The sequence below is a fragment of the Lemur catta genome, chromosome 3, assembly GCF_020740605.2.
Source record: "Lemur catta isolate mLemCat1 chromosome 3, mLemCat1.pri, whole genome shotgun sequence".
Taxonomy (NCBI): Eukaryota; Metazoa; Chordata; class Mammalia; order Primates; family Lemuridae; genus Lemur; species Lemur catta.
The window spans coordinates 22,120,415-22,142,610 of record NC_059130.1 but is presented as its reverse complement, the minus strand read 5'-3'; the positions used below and the strand labels follow the sequence as shown (position 1 = coordinate 22,142,610).

General features: G+C 37.9%; 1 protein-coding gene across 4 annotated transcripts in view; it reads left to right on the top strand.

Annotated features, from left to right (window-relative positions):
* The first annotated feature begins 6,972 nt into the window (after positions 1-6,972).
* Positions 6,973-22,196, top strand: part of WARS2 (tryptophanyl tRNA synthetase 2, mitochondrial) — a 93,631-nt gene continuing 78,407 nt past the window's right edge. For 2 of the 4 annotated variants that reach the window (XM_045546932.1, XM_045546931.1), the window contains exon 1: positions 6,988-7,087. In XM_045546932.1, the coding sequence (XP_045402888.1) occupies positions 6,998-7,087 (90 nt within the window). In that variant the 5' untranslated portion in view covers positions 6,988-6,997. Of the gene's footprint in view, positions 7,088-7,367; positions 7,442-22,196 lie in introns of those variants that run through there. The other 2 variants (XM_045546929.1, XM_045546930.1) reach the window with 2 other exon arrangements.

The window sequence follows — 22,196 nt, the reverse complement described above, 5'->3', positions numbered from 1 at the left end:
GCAAGGGAAGGAAGAACACTGGCTTGCCGATTCCATTTGTCTCTGAGGTTTCAGAGTGTGAAATAGGAAACTAGAGCCAAGAAAAAGTGATACATGTGATAACATGTAAGAAGTATCATATGTGGTACTTAGAATGACACAAAGATTACCTTTTCAGTCCTTTAGTTTTAAGGGCATGCAGTAAGTATGCATTAAATGATTTCTGAATGAGTGAACAGTATGAATGAATAAAAGTATTGGCACCTTTGCCCAACAGGTTTTAGAGATAAATGGTTCTCCTATCTCCTCCAGCTCTTACTCTGCCTCCAGGCTCTCTCCCCCAGGACTATTTCCCAAATTGCCACCCTCTCTCCCTAGGAGATATCTGTGGTAGCGTTAGAAGACTCTATTTCTTCTACTGAATTTTATCTAATGATTTTCTCAGTAACAACACTCTATTCAAGTTAGTCACAACTCAGTTCAATTCCTTCAACACTAGACTACCCAAGACATAGTTTCTGGGTCTTCCAGAGTCACAAAATAAAAAATCATTCAGGTCTCAGTGGGACCATCTGGCAAAATGGGAGGATAGTTCAGCTTGTTAGTCTATAGGTGTATTTCCAAAGTACTGGGTGATCCTTGGGTTAAAAATGCAGCGCCTACGTGAGCATAAGCTTAAATGTTAAGGGCTGGAAGGAGCGTTGTGAGCTGTCTGGTTCAAACGCTCTCTCTTTCTTTTTTTTTTTTTTTTGGTTAAAAAAAGAGGCTCAAAAGTTAAGAATTTTCCAACGTCACTTTCCTGGTTATAGCAGAGATGGGACTGGGAATAAAGTCAAATGCACCCATCACCTCCTGGAACACAATCTCTTCTTTTACTTCCCATTGCCTCACCCCTCCTAGTGGAAGTTCACCCTCTTAGATTACAACTGATATGGACAGATCCTTAAAAAGAGATGCTGGCACACAGAGAACTTGATGATCAATTGGAAGATGATGCAAGCACAAGGTCTGATTCCAGAAATAAATCATATCTTCACATAGTGTTTACAGAAATTGCATTTTGAAAAGTTTCCATAGAAATTATTTTACCCACCACAGGAATGCTACTTTCTCCCAGAGGGATTTGACCCAACTGAAAGGGAAGCAGAATGTAGAAGAGTAGTAATTTAGATTTATATATAAAACATTAGTTGGAACCTAGTAACCCTTAACTAATCAGAATATTTTATGCATTCTGCTTTTTAACGGAAAGAGCAAACCACAAGAAAGCAATCACATATCACAGAATTAAAAAATGCTTCCAGGGTTTATGTTAGGCTCAGAAAAATTTTTCCCCAATTCCCTGCACTGCCTATCTTTAAAATATCCCACTGAAACCTCCCTGCTCCCCCTCACATGTGTTGATTTTTTCATTTAATCAATCTGACACTATTTATTGAGCTCCTCTTTGATGTGCCAAGTTCTCCAAGTCAGAGATGAAGATCAAGGTCTTGCCTTCAAAAAGTTTAATGCCCAGTTAGAAAGTTATCCTAGGATTTAGACTTTAATCACATTGGTACAGGTATATTTCCAGTTCTGTAAATAGATGGTAGCTCTATACTGAACATTCCCATTAGGCCTTCCAAATCCACTGTCTACCATTTTGTATCCTGTTCTGTGCATCTGGAGGTGCGGGAGGGCCTGACCTTATGGACCAGATTAATTAGACTCCTTTGCCCTGAGGTTCATCGAACGGGAGGGAACAAAAGATAAGATCAGAGGATGAGAGGAGAGAGAGGAAGGTTATTTATTTCCCACTCCCCACACACATACCTTGTTTCCCACATATGTCAAGCTGTGGGTGGATAGTGGCTCCATTCCTCTCCTAAATGCCACAGGACCTGTTAGGTAGCCCTCTCCTAGAACTTTCTCTTGGGCTAGCAGCTGTCATATAAATCATTGCGATTGCCCATTACAATATAACAAGTATGTTTCTGAAAAAAAAAATAATAATACAGTTGGGAACTAAGGGCGCTTCTACTTAAAGTAGCTAAACAGAATGAAAACAGGTCAAGATAATTTTCCTACTTACCCTTTGAAAAACAATCTATCACTTCATATCCACAGGTGGCTGAGAAGCTCCATATTTTCTGTCTTTCATAAACCTAAACCTGCTATGCCAGGATGACAAATAGGGCCAATTTTATTTGGTTGAGCATAGTTGCCTGGTGCATAGCCTTGAGGAAAGTTTTGAGGCTCATTCTCAATATCTGTATCTCAGTATCTTCCATGGACATGGGGTTAGCAGATATGCTCTGAAATGTTGATCCTGACTAGAACCCCTATTTCTGTATCTTTAAATGATTCTTATTTGGGATAAGTCAAAAACTAGTAGAAGCTCAAGAGTTACAATGGTGTAATCTAGCCCTCCTTTTTTCACTCATGTAAGGCAAAAGAGGCACATGAAGGTTAAATGGTTTGCTGAGATCAAAAATACATAAGCATGCAGATTTTCTCCAAGTTCACGCTCAGTTCTATTTATTAATGAGAAAAAGTAAAGAAAAACATAGCTGATTGCAATTGTCAGGGGTTTGAAGCAGTCCAGTGGAATCTGGCTGGCTGAAATGGAATTTGACTGAGACAGTGAGGTTAAGACCCTATTTTTAGAAAGATGAAGATATCTTTTGATCTTGTTTTCAGAAAGGTCAAGATCTAAGCATTGTTTTACTTTCAGTAGCCACAGCTAGGATCCTAGAATCACTAGACAGGATGTCAGAAGGGATCTAATATAGTCTGATTACAAAGACAAAACAGAAAAGAACCTATCTAAAAGCCACTCTGGGGAGCTATCTTGAGATCTTGCTAGAGTTCTTTTTGTAAAAGAGAAACTTTGAAGTGGGAAGCCTGTTTGCCCCAGTTATAAAGCAGCTGGGAGCAAAGAATGGTGATTTAAAAATAGGTGTGCAGATAGCATATAGATCTTGTCTTTAGGGATATACCACCTGGAAAAGATACCTTATGCAAAGAGAGATAACAAAGTAAAATGTACTTTCAAAAGTTTAATTTGTCTAATTTTTAAGTTCCATTTCTTCCATAGAACATGTCATAGTACTAAAGATCAATACATGCAAATTATTCACTTGTGTCTGTTTTGACTTTACTCACCCTCCCCACCTTCTCTTAACACCAGTCAAAATAGCTTCATTGTTGTGGAGTAGGAAACAGAGTCCTTACAGCAGGATGTTGAATCTGGCAACACAAAAACTGTGGCCTGGCCCTTAATTTTAAGAAAAAGATACTCTGAGAAAAATCCTGTTTTGTTATTCGTATTACTTAGTCTCTCCCTTGATTTTGCTGGATGGCGTCTTCCAGAAAGAAAGTGATAGTGATGGCTCCCTTAAAACCCAAAAAAATCTTCCCCCAAATAAGATAAACCTCTGATTATTGTCCTTACACTAAGATGCTATAATTTGCTTTCTCCTAAAAACTACTAGGAAAAGACAGCATCTTTTAACATTAGGGGTGGTGAAATGAGAGCATCAGTCTTTTAAAAGTCGGACATTTGGTTGTTCTAACTTTGAAGACTAAGACAAGGATGTGGCTTTATGCAAAACCTTTCTCCACTTGGACCAGGCCAGCCCTAGCCTCTTCAGCTTTATAGTTGTATCATTTAAAGTAGCGCACTCATCTGGAGACTGAGGTTCTTCCTCTTCCTGTTCTTATTTGTTCTGTCATTTTGGTTAAGATACTTAATATCTGTGGACCAGTTTCATCAGCTACAAAATGAGGCGTTAAGCCAAAACCAAAAAAAAGAACAATCTCCAAATCATTATTACAGTTTCACGTATACTTTAATGGCTCCTGTAAGTTATCTCACTCAAGGGCAGAATATGGCTGACTTTGATTTGTGTCCTTGTAATGGGTCCAGCATAAGACGGAATGACAAGAGACCTGTGGCTGTACTCCCATAATGACAAAGAGAAAGGTTTGCTTCTATTATGAAACCTCCTTTATATTTGAAAAACATATTCAACATAAATGAAAGTTCAGGGGTGAATGGACTGTGCTTTAAGTAAGTTTTGAATACAATTGCCAACTAGTCTTTGCAGTCTGCAAAATTCTTCTTTAAGTGAATAAATGTGTAGGGCAACTCTCCATTACCTTGATCAGCATCTAATACCAACCTGACACTTAGAATTAAATTAGAGAAACAAAATTGGATACTTTGAGACTTGAGGGCTGATTATACTACTAGAGCTAAGAGTGGATTTAAACTCTTCTCTTATCCCATTTAAATCTAACTAGGTATAAACTCTCCATTACTGAGGAATAGAGGTGTGTCTGCAGAGGTGGAGGTTCCCCTTGATGTTCTTGGACAAGGAAACCTAATCCCTTCTTCTGACACACATGGTTGCAATAGAAACTGTTCCCTAACTGCCAGTCTGGTTTTAATCTGCTGTTTCTAGCAAGAGAGGATTTGCAGGGAATGTTAAGGAGAGAGCAAAATTACCAGAACTTACTATAAAAGTGTTGATGAGAAATCAACTTTTAAACGAGTGTTCAAAATTGTAAGCATGAACGTATGTAGACATATAGTGCATACTGTAAGTATAGGACTATAAAAGTTTTTAATCTTAAGTATAAACAAGTCTGCTTTCAATATGACATTTATATCTCATTTTACTAAAGCTCTTCAGCTTACCAAAATGATAGCAGCGGTAAAATACTGTCATTAAATACAGTGGTGGTGCTTCATTTAAACAACATTGTTGGAGAATGAGGTATTCCATAGGTGAATTTTCCATTTAACCAAACTTAACCACTGCATAAAATAAACTTCTAAAATGTTAACCATTTTATATGGAAACATTTCAAAAGTGTATCACAGAATTTTTCTTTAAAGATATACTGAATAATATATATCCCTGAAGATTCACGGTTACCATTATTAAAAACTTATGCTCCTCTTAGAAGATGGTGAACTTTTTGGTCATACTTTCCTCAACAACAGAATGCTACTGTGAAAAAGTACAAAAGTAGATAGAACTGGTTCCCTTTTAATAGGTCCTGTGTCTTTTCTGTTGTCAATTGTTCCTTGGCTGTTAAAAGCATTAACAATCTGAAAATTCGTTGTGTTATTTGTTCAAATCAAATTTAGATTTAAAAGATGTGCCTACTCTGCATAAGCCACTATTCTAAGTGATGGGGGAAATTTGAGAATAATAAACTATAGTCCTTGTCCAAGAAGCAACTTAGCTGGCTGAGTGACACCTGAGAGTTACCAGGTCACCACTGAGGTGCTAAAGTTTATTACTTCTAATACAGTCTTAAAGTTAGTAAATAATTTAGGATATCAGGCTATTGAAATTATCAAACTTGGAGTCTGATATACTCTTTGTTAGTAGGAATATATTTTGGAATATCTCCCGTGAAAATATTACCAGTCATGAGTCAACAGGTTAAGACTAAGAACTACTCATTGAGGAAATAAAGTGAGTGTACCCTTTGACAGCTTTTGGTGAACCAGTCTCATTGGTAGGTTTTATCTTGCAATCTGGATGGCTAAGGATGTCAGAAATCTAATCTTGCTAATTCCTAGGGTCATATAATCTAAATAAAAATATACCTGTAAAAAAGCTGTATTGTAATTTTTTGCTCTATCATGAGTCTAAACATGTAAGACATTTATAAAACTACATTTTAAAAGGGATACTATATATCCCTTCCCTTGGCAAGGTCTTTCCCCTGGGTTTCAGTAATCCCACATTCTTTAGTTTCTCCAACATCTCTTGGCTACTTTTTTTAATTTCCATCATCTGACCACTTTTAAATTCCACAAACTCAATCTGGTGGTCTCAAAATTTCCTTGGTTTCAGTTACCATTTGTTTTGTAGTTCAAACCTCTCCTGAGCTCCAGATCCATGCATCTATCTAATGGGCATCACATTTGCAAGTACTACAAGCACCTCAAATTTAACAGCCCAAAGCAAACAGATCAGTTTTGTTGAAGAATGAAACTTGATTTTCTTAGTTTTTGTTTTCATTCATCCCTATAATTCCTTCCCTGATCACTTCAAAATTACACAAATTATGCTTGAACTGCCTCAGTACTTTGTATACTTTTGAGATTTTACTGTATGGTTTTATTAAGTTTTGTTTCACCCTGCCAGATTTCTGCTACTTAACAGTACAGGCATCTCTTATGCAACTTATCTCCTACTTCCTCCTGGTAATTTTCAATATTAGCTGAATGGATAAATACAGCAAAACACATAATCTCTTCCAGTTATATTTTTGCTGAAAGATTCTTTATTTGGGGGATTTTTAGGTGTATTAACAGAAAAAAGAGAACTGTATTAAGTCTTCTCATAATTTAGCCCAAAACAAAACAATCTCCTTCACCAGATACAACCTTCTTCCTGAAGCCTTTGCTGGACCAGGTCGAAGCACCACAGTTCTAACCACTTCTCCCCGCCAAACCTGGCGTTTGCTTCTTTAACACCTAAAATACTGTGCATCATTTATTTATTTGCTACCCAATCTGGTCGTACACTTCTTAAAGGAAAGATATGTCTTTCCTCGCACATTCAATAACTAGCACACGTAGGGTTCAACAAACTTTGCAGACCGAATGAATTAATGAAACCACATAGATCTAAAAAGACCACGTATAGAGCCTCTACTAGAAATGGAAGCCCCCATTCCTGGAGAAACTTATTAAAAGTTGCCTCTGGATAGCTAGGATCAGAAAGGCAACCTACTTTACTTTCTTCCCAATCTCAAGTGTTGTTACAAGGGTCCCCGAAAGAGATTCCCCCCTCTCCCCCAAGAAAGCCTACGCAAAGATGAGGAACCCAAAGAAAACACTAAAGCCAAGGCCCACCCAGTTCCTGTCCCACCTGGGCCGCAAAGACACCACTTCCCCTCGGCTACTGAGCCTGGAGGATGTGGGCATGCGCAGCAACACAGGAGGGGCGGGGCTGAGACTGGCTCTCTGAGCAGACGTCATCCAGTACGAGACGGCTCCGCCCTCCTTAAGATGGCGCTGCGCTCAACGCGGAAGGCGCGTGGGTGCTGGAGCTTCATCCGGGCACTTCATAAAGGACATGAAGCTGCTCCCGCTCTGCAGGTAACCAAGGCCGGCCCTTCTCACGCCAGCTTTCCATCCCGCGAGGCCTTTCTCACCCTCCCTCCCTCCACTTATTTCTCCCTTCCCGCTTCCTCAGGACCAGCCATTTCTCGTGTAAGGTCGACTCGACTCACCTATCACTGCCCTCCTACTCAGAACGTGGCGACGTTGCAAGATACGTGATGACGTAGCGCTTCCCTGGTGGAAGGAGCGCGCCGCCTCCTGACCTCGTAGCCGCCGCCTTTCTCCCCAGGAGCGCTGCGCCGCCGCCGTTGCCAGGCAACGCGGAAAGCCGACAACTGGTGTCACGTTTTCAGAGCCCCCAGTCATTCTGGGACTGCTCTCTTTCTCAAGGTCCCATTTCTCTCTTTACCCCTCTTTCCCTAACATCAAGCCAACGGGCCAGCGGAGAAATTAGAGAAGACGTCTTGTTAGTAATTGGGCAGTTTAGGTCGGTGCAGCCGCTAGACGTCCTCCCTCTGGCAGTGTGGTACTTGAGCAAGTGTCCGTGCATCTTCCATTCTGGTTCCTCTTCATTGCCCCAAGTTTGTTCCGTATCTAGCAGGCTCTGTGAAAGAATGACAGGAAGCTGCCAAAATGCGCCGTCCGGCCCTGCGCTTGACAGCACTGCTGTTACTGTGGGGTACTGAGAGCCAGACGCGGCCTTCATCCCGTCCCTTTTGGGAATTATGGCAAAAATGGGGAGGCGGAATACCCTTTTACTTATTGACACATTTACCAAACGTCTTCCAGAAGGAATCTCAGTGTTAAACACTTTGATGTACCTTATCTATGGAGATACTTTCTGGGAGCTAGAGAGAAAGGAGATTCTGTGATTACTAGATAATTTCCCGGCATCTTTGTGTATTCATTGTCATAATGAGTAAGTGTGAGGATGTCGTATTGTAGCTGGTGTATTGGAAGCAGCCCTAGACTGGAAGTTAGGAAACCAGAGGTCAAGGGCTTTGTCTGTCACTTGCAAGCTGTGTGACATGACAAGTCACAGTCTCTGGGCTTATTTTCTTTAGCAAATTGAGTGGAGGAAGAGTTGGATTGATTGACATGTTAATGTTCCTTCAAGCTTTGTAAAATCTATGGCGCCATGATTATGAAGCCAAAGTAAAGCCAATGAGAGTAATTATGAGAACCAAGATTTAATTTCAACTTATTTTTCTGATCATCTCATAAATTTTCTGAACTTCTGCATTCTTTATTGATGTGAGCCTCACAAGATTCTTGTACAGGACATAATATGACAAAAAGCTCTTTGACAACAAACAACTATTTAAATGTTATTTTACATTTCAGCAGCAATGTTAGGTAAGAATTGACTCAAAATCAGACAAATCCATCAAATATTTCTCTCCTTTAAGTTTGAGGGTTTGATTCTGCAAAACCAGAATTAGTTGATTATTTATAGTTAATAGCATATTGAAACCTATGCTCTCAAAGTAAATAAGCCTTAGACCCAAACTCCCCCCCCTCATTCCAGACTAAAGGATTGAGAATGTCATGAGAATAGAGAATCAAAGAGAAAAGAAAAACAAACTAGAGCCCACTAATAACTGTCCAGGGAAGTTTGGGACACTAAATCATTATAAATGCTAAAGAAAAAATTTCTTAAACCTCTACTATTGTTTCAGTGGCATTTACAAATAGGGTTGTTCTTAAAGTGAATTGTTAATCTGGATTGTTTCAAGATGTAGAATTTCCAGGGCAGATTAATGTTTCCAAATCTTTTATTTAGCTTTGATTAGAGTAAGAATTAAATGTATTTTTTAAAGTATAAATTCTCATAGAATTTCAGTCATTAAACATGATGATTTGAAAGACTAATGCAGTCTTTTGAAAGACTAATTGAGAAAAGATACAAAATTGCATTTAGAGTGTCATTACAAATATGCTTACATATAAATATTTGTGTAAATATATACACAGAAAAAAAGACTGGAAGGATACAACCATTTTTAACTTTGTGTTTTGGTTTGGTCTTCCTAAATAATGAGTTAAAAATGATTTAAGTTTTCTTTAAGCATTCTATATTTTTCATATGTTCCAAATTGAAGATATATTCCTTTTATAACCAGAAAAAAGTTTTGAAAGCATAAATCTCCATACAAATCTGTAGTCATTAATAGTGTTTGAGAAAGATACTTGTCCCACAGTGCCGTTATTAAAATGGCCTTAGAAAAGGACTACTAAAAATTTATGGCCACTTTTCCTGTATGTATCTTCTTTTTCTCTTGAAAAGCTTTCTTTGAAGTCTAAGGGATTTTGTGAACAGATGCAGAAATATGTGAAGGAAGAATTGGATTCTTAAACCAGATGCATTAGACATTTTTATGATATCTCATAACCTTTGTAGAAAACAAAAATTATTTTGCAAGAGTATAGTATAATAGAAAGAAGTGTATATTTATCATAAGAATGGTTCTATCAAAAACCAAGAAATAGCCAAGTTACTTTTTATTAGTTTTGGCTGTGCACTTAATCCCTGAGGTGAGAAGCCAAGGTGGATGAGCTATAGCAGTGCTTTATTAGAAACTGTAACTGATAGAGTATTGTGATTCCTAAGTTATTTTAATGTTTTGGTGATTTGTTATTGTTGTTAAACAAAATCTTGGGTAAAAAGCTTGGCATTGGGGATCTTTAGTTATCTCAAATGCAGGCTTTTTGCCCCTCAAGGCTAGATGTAAACTCGAGTTTAAAACAAAAAAGAGATGTAGGAACGTATGTAGTGCCATACTTGTTATGGGATGTCTACAATTTATATGAAATTGGTTTATTTTGCCAGGTGTTGCCTGACCGAAAACTGTTGAAATCTGACGAGATGAGAGTAGTCACAGAGTCAGAGGAATGAAGATCTGACATGTTATGTTTAAACGCTCAAGGAATTAGGAAAATTTAAGCCTGTCATCATTGCCCAAACACAGAATCCATACTTCTTTAAGCACTAACTCATGATTGTATTATGCAAAGAGTGAAATATTGATGGTTAGTAGATTTTTGCAAAAATATTTATAATCATTCAGTTGAAGTATAAAGTAGGCACATTTTATTGTGGTTGAACAACATGCTTCATTATTCATGATGCCCAGCCTGGATTTGGCCAATATTAACATAGTGTTCCTGTTGTTAACGATCACTAAATGTAGCCATTAGATGAAGGAATCATGCCTCCAAAAAATAGACGTGCTTTAAATTTTTTATCTTGTATTTAGTTCTCACAACAAAGCTTTTTTAAAAAAATTGTTTAAAAGTAATTTTAGATTTACAAAGTCACAAAATTAGTACAGAGAATTTCTGTATACCTTTCACCAAGCTTTGTCTATAATAATCATAATTGTCAAAACCAGGAAATTAACATTGGTACAATACTAGGAATTTAGCTACAGACCTAATTCAAATTTTACCAGTTTTTTCACTAGCCCTTTTCCTGGTCTAGGATCAAATCCAGGATCCCACATTGCATTTAATTGTCATGTCTCCTCCAATCTACATTTCTTTAATCTTTCATGACCTTTCTACTTTTGAAAAGTAGTGGTGAGTTATTTTATACAATGTCTCTCAATTTAGGTTTGTCTGATGCTTTCTCATGATTAAACTGAGGTTATGGATTTTGGCAAGAATATCACAGAAGAGGTGTTATTCATAACAAGGCCAAGGCATATATTAGCACCTTATTTCAAACATGAGTTAAGTAACTTGCCCAATGTCACAGTTCTTTAATGGTGGAATTAGGATGGTAAAGTTTACTGTGGGCACTTCGTTCCGTATTTTGCAATTAGTATTTATTATTTGTAGGTTTCTGTGATCTTAATGACATTAAATTGGGGTAGTATTCCTTGTGACTTTTAGCTTTTCTCTGCCACATATTGTCCATGCAACATAAGCTAATCAGTGTGGGAAGTGTTCAGGAGTTGCTATAGCTATCTGAGAATTTTGCTAGTTGATGACCGTCAGTTTGATCAGGCTCCTTCATCTCTTTGTGCTTTTGTTGAATGGTAAATAAGGGTGTTTTTTTTGGATCCACTCTAAAGCTCCTTTTAATGGTAATCAGTCAGTGAATCCATTTGTTTAAAATGCTCTTTAGGTTGGTTGCTCTTGTGAACTGACTTAGTTTATTATAAATGATAATATTGCAGTTCTTTGAAAAATATCTTTGAGTTGCTAATGAAAACTGATAGATAGAAACTGCTGAAAATATAGAAGTGGAACAGTAGATAAATGCTGAGGATTTATGCTAGCAACTATTATGGCAGCCACAGCCTGGAAACATGAAAGAGAGTGATACTGCTGACCCCAAATTCTTTCTCTATGTATCTTTTGCATGACTGCAAGTTATAGAGGAGATGTCTACAGAAGCTTATACAAACATACATATATATATATATAAAAGCATATATAAAACATTTACTGTATATTAGACATATATATTTAAACATAGAAAATGAGCTAACAGCTAGTACCTGCTATATGCTAAAGCCTTATGCTATGTGCTATACACACTTTATCTTATTTACTTCATACAACAAGCTTGTTAATATTATTCTACCCATTTCATAAAAGAGGAAACAAAGGCTCAGAGAGATTAGGTAATTTTCCTAAGTGACAGAACTAGTGAATAGCAGTGACAAGATTCAAATAGCAGTAACCAGTATTGCTGTGCTTTTCCCACTTGCCCAGTATAGTTTCTTATCAAATGAAACCTTACGTGAATCCTAGTTAGATACAACAGATAAAAGCAGAGCTTTTCTGATTTAAGAAGCAGAGGGGTATCTTCAGCCCTGCTTGTTTGCTTGGCTACTCCTCTCTTACCTCCCTCCACACCACCCAGTGGGCCCCCCTGGGATGGTGCCATACAGTCTTGAATTTCTTCAGATATAGTTTGAAAAATACTGCAGCTTCCTTAAATATCCAGTTGAGTTTACTGATCAGAACTGCATATGACGGATGGATTATTTTTAAGGAGCTGCAGCTATAAATGAGTGTCTTGAGAGTGTTTACTTTGATATGTATGTATTATACAACTAAAATACATCTATTTATCTTAAGCTACATGAGCAAGTACATGAGGTAATCGCAGTCAAACAACTTTCTTTTTTCTTTCCTTCTTGCTTTTTCACAGCTTATTTCTGCATAATATGCTGATCTTTGTGCACAAAGATGGTGCTATGGATTAACCTCAGTCACTCTTGTAACGAAATTAACCTGGCCTCTAGCCTCCTCACAAAGCACACTTACACCAGTTCTGCTCTTGATTATCTTCTACAGCCAGCACTCAGGAGTTCAGGAGTTTCTCTTCTATAGACTATGACATGAGGCCTACATCTTGCTCCTAAATTTCCACAGGAGAAATTTACTTATTTAGAGTAGAAGCTGCTCTGCCACAGTGTGAGATACTAGATGCAAAGAGGTAATTTATAGGCACAGAGATGATACACTGACCCCAGCTTGACTTAATTTAACTCTGCTCAGGCATTTACAATTTTCTCTCTAAATCATTTCTTAACAATACTGGGGATATCTTTTATCCCCAGGCAGGGGCTTCACAGTATTTCATAAGCTCCCTGCTTACTGAGTGAAGCAAGGTCATATCTAGGTCTTTGCACTGTCCATCTCTTGAGTTCTATTGTACCTCTAATTGTTCGCCAAAATTCATCTATAGCTCTCTTTTTTATTGGCATATATTCTTTCCTGAGCTACCCCTCCATTTCTAACTGAACCTATTTCTGCTTGGCTAAGGGACTGCCTCTTTGTACCTTTGCTTCCAAGAAGCAGAGTCAAACCTGATTTCTAAGCCATGGATATTCTCACAACTTCCACTTCTACATCCCTTGCTCTTTTTGTCAGAACGCCAACCAGCATGTGGGCATGTCAGTTTCTCCTTCACATTCCTGTCCTCATGTTCTGACTGTGACTCATGACAGTGTCAGGCATATCTACTGAGGATGGAGCCTTGAATGACCTTAGTTAGATTGCTTGTTGTCCCATTTTCTTGTAATGATAGTTGTAGATTTTTCAGTAAAGTAGTTGAAAGTATAAAATAAAATAACAAATCTCACCTTGTAAAACATTTTCAAGTGGAATCTATTCTCTTCGTTAATAATATCCTATTCTAAAATAGCACTTTGTAGTTTCCAAAATGCTTTACATGTTCTCCTTTAATCTTGAGGATAACATACAAAGTTTCACTATTTAGCTATCAAAAATTTTTTCTCACTGGTTAAACTTTCGTTGTGCCTTCCCCTCACTTTTTTTTTTTAACCAGTTTTGAAATGATGATGAATCTAAATATCAGTGTTCTTTCTAGTTTTATTTCAGTGGGTATTATCCTATTTGTACTAAAATTAATTTAATATTTAATTCATTTGGGGCCCTGGTCTGATAGGACTATGATAATTTCAGTTATTACTAAACATAATGATAATGGGAGTGTGTGTTAATAATGGCAAACATTCATTGGATGCTTATCATGTGCCAAGCACGGTTTTAAGCATTTAATATTCATTAGCTCACTTAATCTTCACAACTCAATGAGGTAGGTCCAATTAGCTCCATGTTATAGATGAGGATGCTAGGAGGCTAAATAACTCACCCAAGGTCCCATAGCTAGCAAGTGTCACAGCCAAGATGTAAACCCAGCTAGCCTGATTCTCTGTGCACTAACTATGGTACACTCAGAAACAAATTACACATGTTAATTTGCTGTAACTGCCTTGCAACTTTTAAATCTGTTCCATGAAAGCCACTTGTATATTTTACCATGATGACATGCAGAGTAGAAATTATAAATCATTCTTTGTTGTTGCTGTTCTTATAGTCTTGTTTGGCTTGATAAATTATGAGAAGGGAGCAAAGCTGTCTTGTAAATTTATCTCCATGTCTCTATTTGGCTACTGTCACTAGGATTACCTTGTATAAAATAAGGGCTTTTAACACATGAGTCCCAAGGTACATGTAGGAAGTTCTGTTTATACACATTCTATAGCCAAAAGGTCAACCTACACAGAGCCCTGCAGGCAGAGGGGAGGTGGTGAGTGCTAAAGCTGATGGATGACCAGGGGACCACTATCTAGGGTCTAGTTGGGATTTATGGCTAGAGTACTTTCTTCAAGAAGTAGCAGAAGTGCAAAGCGGGAAGATGGGAGAAATGAAAGGAATTAGTGTTGGCCATTACTGCAGGGGAAAAGGAAGAGTTTTATTCTGAAGGACTGTCATTTGAAGGAATTCTTAAAAGAAGTCTGTAGTTTGGTAATTATAGAGTATTAAGATGAATTAGTACCCATTACTACATTAATTAGGATACTGATGAAGTGTTAAAATTAAGCAATATTGAACAGAGCTGATTTTATACACCAAAGGGCTTCTCATGAACTTTTCCTTATTCTCTTCATGAACAGAGACTTTGCGTGGATCATTCTACTTTTTATTCATTCAGCCCCACTGTTTACTTGCTGTGCTACTTTGGACCCCTTTTGGGAAGCAGGAGAATGTAATAGTGAAGAGAGATGGAGCTGTTTACGCAAATCCCTGATTTGGATTCCTGTCTTCCCATAGGGAAAGAGGTCTAAGCAGCTAGTTCATAAATTTACTAGAAAAGAGAAAAGGGGTCTCTTGGGCTAGAGGTAAGCGTGCAGTATGAAGGTGGAGTCCCAAGGGAGATGTTAAGGACCAGACTAAGTGGAACCCTTGCCAGTTCTGGGGACAGAGCCAGGTTGACCTCCCTCCATGGATACTAGTTATATACCCATTTTGATTATAGAGAAAAATCTCTCTCTGCAGGCAACTTTGGCTTCTCCAATGGCTGGCAATTTTTGCCACTCTCATGCCACTAAGCTGTGAAATATCCAGACTCAATAACTTAGAGAAGCAGGTTTATAGAGGTTAAACTTTCACACGAATGTTATAATTGTCATCCTACAGTGGACTGGCTGTTCATTAGGAGGAAGTGTGGTAAAGTGGAAGGTGCACGACTATTTGGATCAGTCAGGCCTGGCTCTACCACATATTAACTGTGTGATGCCACGCAAGTTATTTGACCTCACTAAAACTCAGTTTTCTCATCTGCAGAGTGTTAATAATAATGCCCACATTATAGGAATTTTATGTGGATTTGAGATTCTGCCATATGTGTGGAGTCCCTTAACCAGTACACAGTACCTGGTGGGTCTTCTCTGCTTGATAATGACTATTTCTTCAGTAATACATAATTCTGCTTAGCAGATTTTCTCTCCTCTACCCTTATCAATCTTAATAGGATTCCCCTCATCTCTACACTATTCTTCCTCTCCCTCTACCTCCCCCAAAAATCAGTCTGACCAGATTAATCTCCCCAAAGCAGAGCTCTAATTATGTTTTTCCCTTGCTCAGAAAACTTTGGGGGCTTCTCATAAAGTCTAGACTCCCTGTAGCCCAACATTCAAGACCTTATACAGTCTGGATCCAAAATACCTCTTTAGGCCATTGCTATCTCATATGGATCCTTTGCTCTTGAGTTCATAAAATTTTCAAGTTTAGTCAGAGCTGTTCCTTTACTTCTTTATTAGTGCCATTACCTCTTCTTGGAAAGGCCTTCCCATCTTCGTCTGTCTATATTACATCATTCTTTAAAAACAAAACAGAAACATGTAAAGCTTTTTGCATGTCAATCATACCTTAACAAAGTGGTTTAAAACAAACAGCAACATGCCTGATACTTGAATGATGGAGAAAAAAAAAAAAAAAGAAATAGCAATAGCAAAACTCGTATTTAGGTTCCAGAAAACTTTGTTCTGAAGCTAGAAATGATTGCCCCTATTTTGAAATTTTATAGGACTTTGTACCTTTCGTATAGAAATGAATACATCCTTCCTGTCTGTGTTTATAGGCATTTGCTTTAAGACAGAAGGCACATCCTTTTTCATTTAGCCCTTTTGTGCAGGCTTCAGCAGGAAGTGGTTCAGCGTACCTTATGCCATAGGTGCAGCTGTAGGCTACCGCTCAGCAGGCAGACCTCACCAGGAGGTATGTTCTTGGAGGCCACTACCAGTCATGAAAGACAGGAAACATTTTTCCTGTTGATCCTTGGCTATGATAACTATATGTGCAAGCAAATGAGTCATTACTTAAATTTTTGGTGTAATAACTCCTATCACAGAAGAAGCTCAGTAAGTCTTTAATGAGTGAATGAATTCAGTGAACAACAAAATGAATGACATAACACATGAAAGAGTGCATAGCATTGTCATCAAGAAGATTGTTAAATTTAAACCATTTTTGTGTATTTTTATGTATTTAAATACAAAGTGTTTGCTGCAGTTAATGAGTGATCTTATTATTACCCACGGTACCCAGAGGTTTATAAGTGATTGAAAGATAATACCAATTTTATTTCAATTATTTTCCAAGTAGGCTGTGGATTTCCAACTTGTTTCTGGAACTGACTTTTATTGCCACTCTGGCACTAATTTTAGTTTTCACAGGTATCGCTAAATGTACTGGGATTTACTACCTCTTTATATTATACTGAAGTTTGCTACCTGTGTATATAAAAAATGTAGACATACTCAGGATTATGATGAAAAGATTTTATTTTGAGCATAGTTTTGCCTCAAAGGGCTGTCTAGTTTAATAAATGTGCCATATTATCTACACAACTGATGTTGTGGTTTTTGCTATTATAATCAAGAGTATACTTTCTTCAACTCATGAAGGAAATAAAAATCTCATTTATTATATTGATATTGCCTTTTATTGCTCAATTACCCATCATAAGCCCCTTTAAAGGAACTTGTCAAACCATGCCTAGCACCTTTGCTCTATAGATCTTATACGCTCTGGATAGGCACAGAAAACAGCCCTAAGTCTCACTGCACTGTTGTATGATGCAGACAGTAAGGCCCTTTGTAAGCTTTCAATCTAATGCAACTTTTTCTTTGCACGATGGTGAGTGTGGAGTAATGTGATTCAAGCAGATTTTATATCTACATGACTAAGGTTTTGCAAAGAATTTATATTTTCTTCTTTTAAAGTAGCTAGTGGCATTTTGATGCTGGTCAGGGAAGCTTTATTGCTATACTTGCTTACTAATTTGACATTTACATGTTTAATACAACCTAAATCAATTAGCATAATTGTAGAACTGTCATGGAATATCATGTCTGTTAGAGAGGAGTTTGATTGCAACATCTTCCTGATAAATCTGTCTTAGTCTATTTGGGTTGCTATAACAAAATAGAATAGACTGGATAGCTTAAACAACAGACATTTATTTCTTACAGTTCTGGAGGCTGGGACATCCAGGATCAAGGTGCGAGCAGATTCAGTGTCTGGTGAGGGCTCCTTTCTGGTTCACAGATGGCCGTCTTCTTTCTCACTGTAACCTTACATGGTGGAAGGGGTGAGAAAGTTCTTTGGGATCTCTTTTATCAGGGCACTAATCCCATCCTTAGTGGAACCCTCATGACCTAATCACCCCTCAAATGCCTCACCTCCTAATATCATTATATTGGGAATTAGGTTACAACATATGAATTTTGGGAGGACATAAACGTTGTCTATTATAGTCTGTGACTACAGTGGCCAGATATCTTATAAAGTCCAGAACCAATTATACCCATAAATTTTTTAAATATCTTGGAAATTCCAACATTTTAGCATTCACATGATATCTCCCACACTGATTTTCACATTCTAAAATTTACATTTTAGAACAGAAATTCTTTAGCAGACCACGTATCCTTAATTTTGACTGGGAATATATTAACATGTCTATGACTCAAACAGAGGTATAGCTTGTATACCTTGTCCTCTAGTCTTATTTTTCTGTCTAAATAGCAGACTTTTTGATCAGGCTTCCATGATTCCTGTCTTCTTGAAAGTTGAATGCCCGTCTTTAGACTAACCATATGGATATAGGGTCAGCCAGCTTCCGTTTGGACCATAAGTTAGAAGGAATGGGGAACAAGAGGGAAGTGGCTTTTCAAAAAGGAGCAACAAAGCCATGGCCACTGATGGGATTACTGTCAGCTGAATACCACTTAAATTTGTGTCTTCTATAGGGAGATCATCAAGAAAAAAAGCATGTAAAGTAGGGGAAAAATTTTTTTTTCTAAATCAAGTCTTTTTAAATCTCTCTCTGTTTAACCTCAAACCCTGGGGGAGAGGCCAGAGTTGAGGAATCCAAAAAAGAGACAGAGATGGGAGAAGAGTCATTAGAGTGTAGATCTAAGGATTCCTAGGGGGTAGAGAATTTTCAAAGAAGCAATGAAGAGAAAAATAATGGTGTACGATAAGTAAGGACTAAAAATTATCCATTGGAGTTTATAATTTGTATACCATTAATAATACTAGCAACAACAGCTTTAGAAGAGTTATTAGTATTGAAAGTTATAGTGAGATAAGAGGTAAAGTGAGGATTGCTCTTTTGAACATCCTGATTGAGAAGGAAGTGTTGGAGAGGGTGAAGGGAGGTATAAAGAACAGCCTCATCAAGCACAGTTTTTGGAGGTCAGGCCTTTTAGGATGGAAGAAACTTGAGCATGATCATAAGAGCCATTAAAGATAGAGAGGTTGAGGATACAGGAGAGATAGAAAAAATAGAAGAAATGCAATCCAGATGAAATGATTGAACACTAGGAGAGACAAATCAACTCTGAGACTGGGAGAAAGGTAGAGATGGGTATGGGTCTAGATGAGTTTGCTGAGAATGGCATGGGAAATAGAGGAACTCCAAAACCTGTTGGGCTTAATTCTCTCGGAGGGCTTCAGTACTAAGGAAATGATATAGATTAGTGGGTTAGTGTACGGGCTCTAAAGTCAGACTCTCTTCATTCTAATCAGAATTCTTCCACTTGATAACTGGGTGTCCTTGAGCAAGTTACTGAACCTCTCTGTACCTCATTTTTTTCATCTGTATGATAAAAGAAGAACAGAGTTAAAAGCTTGAACTCTATAGCCAGACTGCCAGGGTTTGGAGCTAGTAAGCTCTGCCACTTACTAGCAGCATGACCTCATGAAGTCACTTAAGTTTTCTGTGCCTTAATTATTACATCTGTAAAACAAAGACAATAATAATATCTACCTCAGGGGGCTACTGTGAGGATTAAATGAGTTAATGTTATAAGTGTCTAGAATAGTACCAGGCACGTTGTAAGTATTATATAAGTTTTTAAAAAGGGTTTGATAAGCAGTGTTAAGAACCTAATTGAAATTATAAACCATAAATTAGATTTTTTAAGAAGATTCTGCATTATGTTGAGACTTTTTGCCCAAACCCCTCAGCTAGTAAGGCGTATAAGTGAAGAATGAGCTCCGTACCTTTCATCCAGGATTGGAGTTTTGCTTGGCTGTTGGGACACATGGCAAGGGGACCTGAGATTGTTCTGCAGAACATAGCCAAGTGTTTGGCCTTGAGATCAATCACTTTACCCAGGCTGAGTAAGAAGAAAAGAGACCAGATAGGGACTGCTGCATGAGGAAAAAATGGAAAAATCTGAGGCTGTGATTTCCAAATGAGCTTGAAGAGCAGGTGTAGTGGGAATGAAAGGATGAAAGAGTTGAAAGGTAGAAGCTTGTAGACTGAGTAGAATATATTGACATTTATGATTTTTAAAATGGAGTAATTTTTTGTGATGACAAGGTCCAAGGTATGACATGGGAAAATGGTTCAAGTTGACATGATCAAACAGATGTATGAAATGCTAGTGTATTGTATGGGTAGCCTACCTGATATTGACCTGTCTTGGATAATGGAATTTGGGGTAGAAAGCGAACAAGCTTGCTTATCCTTTAATCAGTTTAGAAGAGTATTCAAGAGATGGGAAAATAACAAAGGACTGAATAAGTAGAAACATCTACTCTTTTCCCATTTGTATAGTCATGTAGGATATTTTGGACCATTTGTACCCAGTGTCTCCTGAACTAGTAAAGACCCTGTTCAGTAAAGTACTACTTGCCTGTATCACTTGGTCCTTATCTCTCATTCATTACTGCGCACTTACTATGTGCTAGATATTGGAGATAGAGTAGTGAAATAAACAGGCAAAAATGTTACATTCCATTAAGAGGAGACAAATGATAAATAAATAATTAAAATATACAGTGTGCTAGATGATCATAAGTGATAATGGAGAAAAAACAAAGCAGGGACAGGAGATGGGGACTGCTGAGGGGTATTACAGTTTAAATTGGGTAGTCAGCAAAGGTCTCCAAGTAGGTGACTTTCAACAAAAGACCTGAGGTGGTGAGTACATGTACAAGGTGGATATCCAGGGGGAAAGCATGTCAAGAAGAGGAAAGAAGAATGAATGTTTGGAGACCAGCAAGGAGGCCAATGTGGCTGAAGGAGAGTCAGAATTTTCTTTACTTAACAAATACCACATAGCACTTACTATGTGTTGGATGCTTTTCTAAATACTTGCAAGTATGAACTCATTTCATTCTAAGAACAATTCTGTAAGACATTACAGATGAGGATATATAAAACAGATGTTAACTAACTTGTCCATGAGTAACAAAATGCACATAGCTAAGAAGGGTGAGGAGCCAGTGCCCTAACTTTGGGTTGGTTTTGCATTATGCTGCCCATTATAGTAATAGGATATGAAGTTAAATAGATAATAGGAGGGTGGAAGTAGGGAGGTCAATTGTATAGAACCTTAGAAGCAATTGTAAAAACTTTGTTTTTTACTGGGATTGAGTTGGGAAGTCATTGGAAGATTTTGTGTGGAGGAATGACATGATGTGACATAAGTTTTAAAGCCTCACTCTGGCTTATGTATTAAAAACAGAATATAGGCTGGGCATGGTGGCTCATGCCTGTAATCCTAGTGCTTTAGAAGGCTGAGGCTGGAAGATCACTTGAGGCCAGGAGTCCAAGACCAGCCTGAGCATGAGTGAGACCCTGTCTCTGCAAAAAAAATAGAAAAAATTAGCCAGGCATGGTGGTGAGCACCTGTAGTCCCAGCTACTTAGAAGGCTGAGGCAGGAAGATTATTTGAGCCCTAGAGTTTGAAGTTGCTTTGAGCTGTGATGATGCCACTGCACTGTAGCCCCAGCAACAGAGCAAGACTCTGTCTCAAAAAACAAGAAAAAGAAAAAGAATATAGAGGAGTGAGAGTAGACGTAAGGAGACCATCTGGGAGGCTAGTACAAGATCAAAGCAAGAGATGATGGTGGCTTGGACTAGGGTGAATGACCAGATTCTGGATATTTATTTTAAAGGCAGTAGAGCCACCAAGATTTTCTGACTAATTAAATGAAAGAAAGAAAAGAGTCAACAATGATTCCAAGATTTCTGGGGAAAGCAACTGAAAGAATGAATTTGCCACTTATTGAGATGGTAAAGATTGCAATAGGAACAAGACTTTGGGTAAGATCAGGAGTTGAGTTTTAGACATGTTGAGTTTAGATGCTTAGTGAACATCTATTAATAACTAAGTGGAGATATCTGGTAGGAAGTCAGATATTTGAGACCAAAGCTCAGGAGAGAGGTAAGGATGGAGATGTACATTTAGGAGTCTGCTGTATAGACTGTGCGTAAAGCCTTGAGATTGGGTGTGATTATCTAGGCAGGAGGTTTAGAAAGAGAATAGAAGAGGTTCAGGTATTGAGCCTGTGAACATTCCAACATTAAGAGGTTAGGATGATGAGAAAAACCAGACAAGATAGTATTATCCAGATAGGTGTAAGAAAAAGTAGTGACATCCTAGAAGCCAAGTTAGGAAAATGTTTTATAGATAAACACATATGTGCGTATGCACACACACACACAAGTACGTGCTCATGCATATACCCACACACCCTACATATCCCATATGAAGACAGTCAAGAGTACCAGCTATTTTTCTTCACTGATTACCATTGTATCTACTTACAGGCAAATTTAATTGGGAAGCCAAATAATTATTTTTTTATTTTAATAGATTTAGAGGATACAAGTTGAATTCTGTTACATGTATCTACTGTATAGTGGTGAAATCTGGGTTTTTGGTGTATCCATCACCCAAACAGGAAGCCAAGTTTTTAAATAAGATAGCTTGACGGGTATGGAATCAGAGCAAGGGAGTTCATTGAATCACCTCATTGGCTAGGCTTGCCCACCCAGGTAATCAAGCTATGATAACCC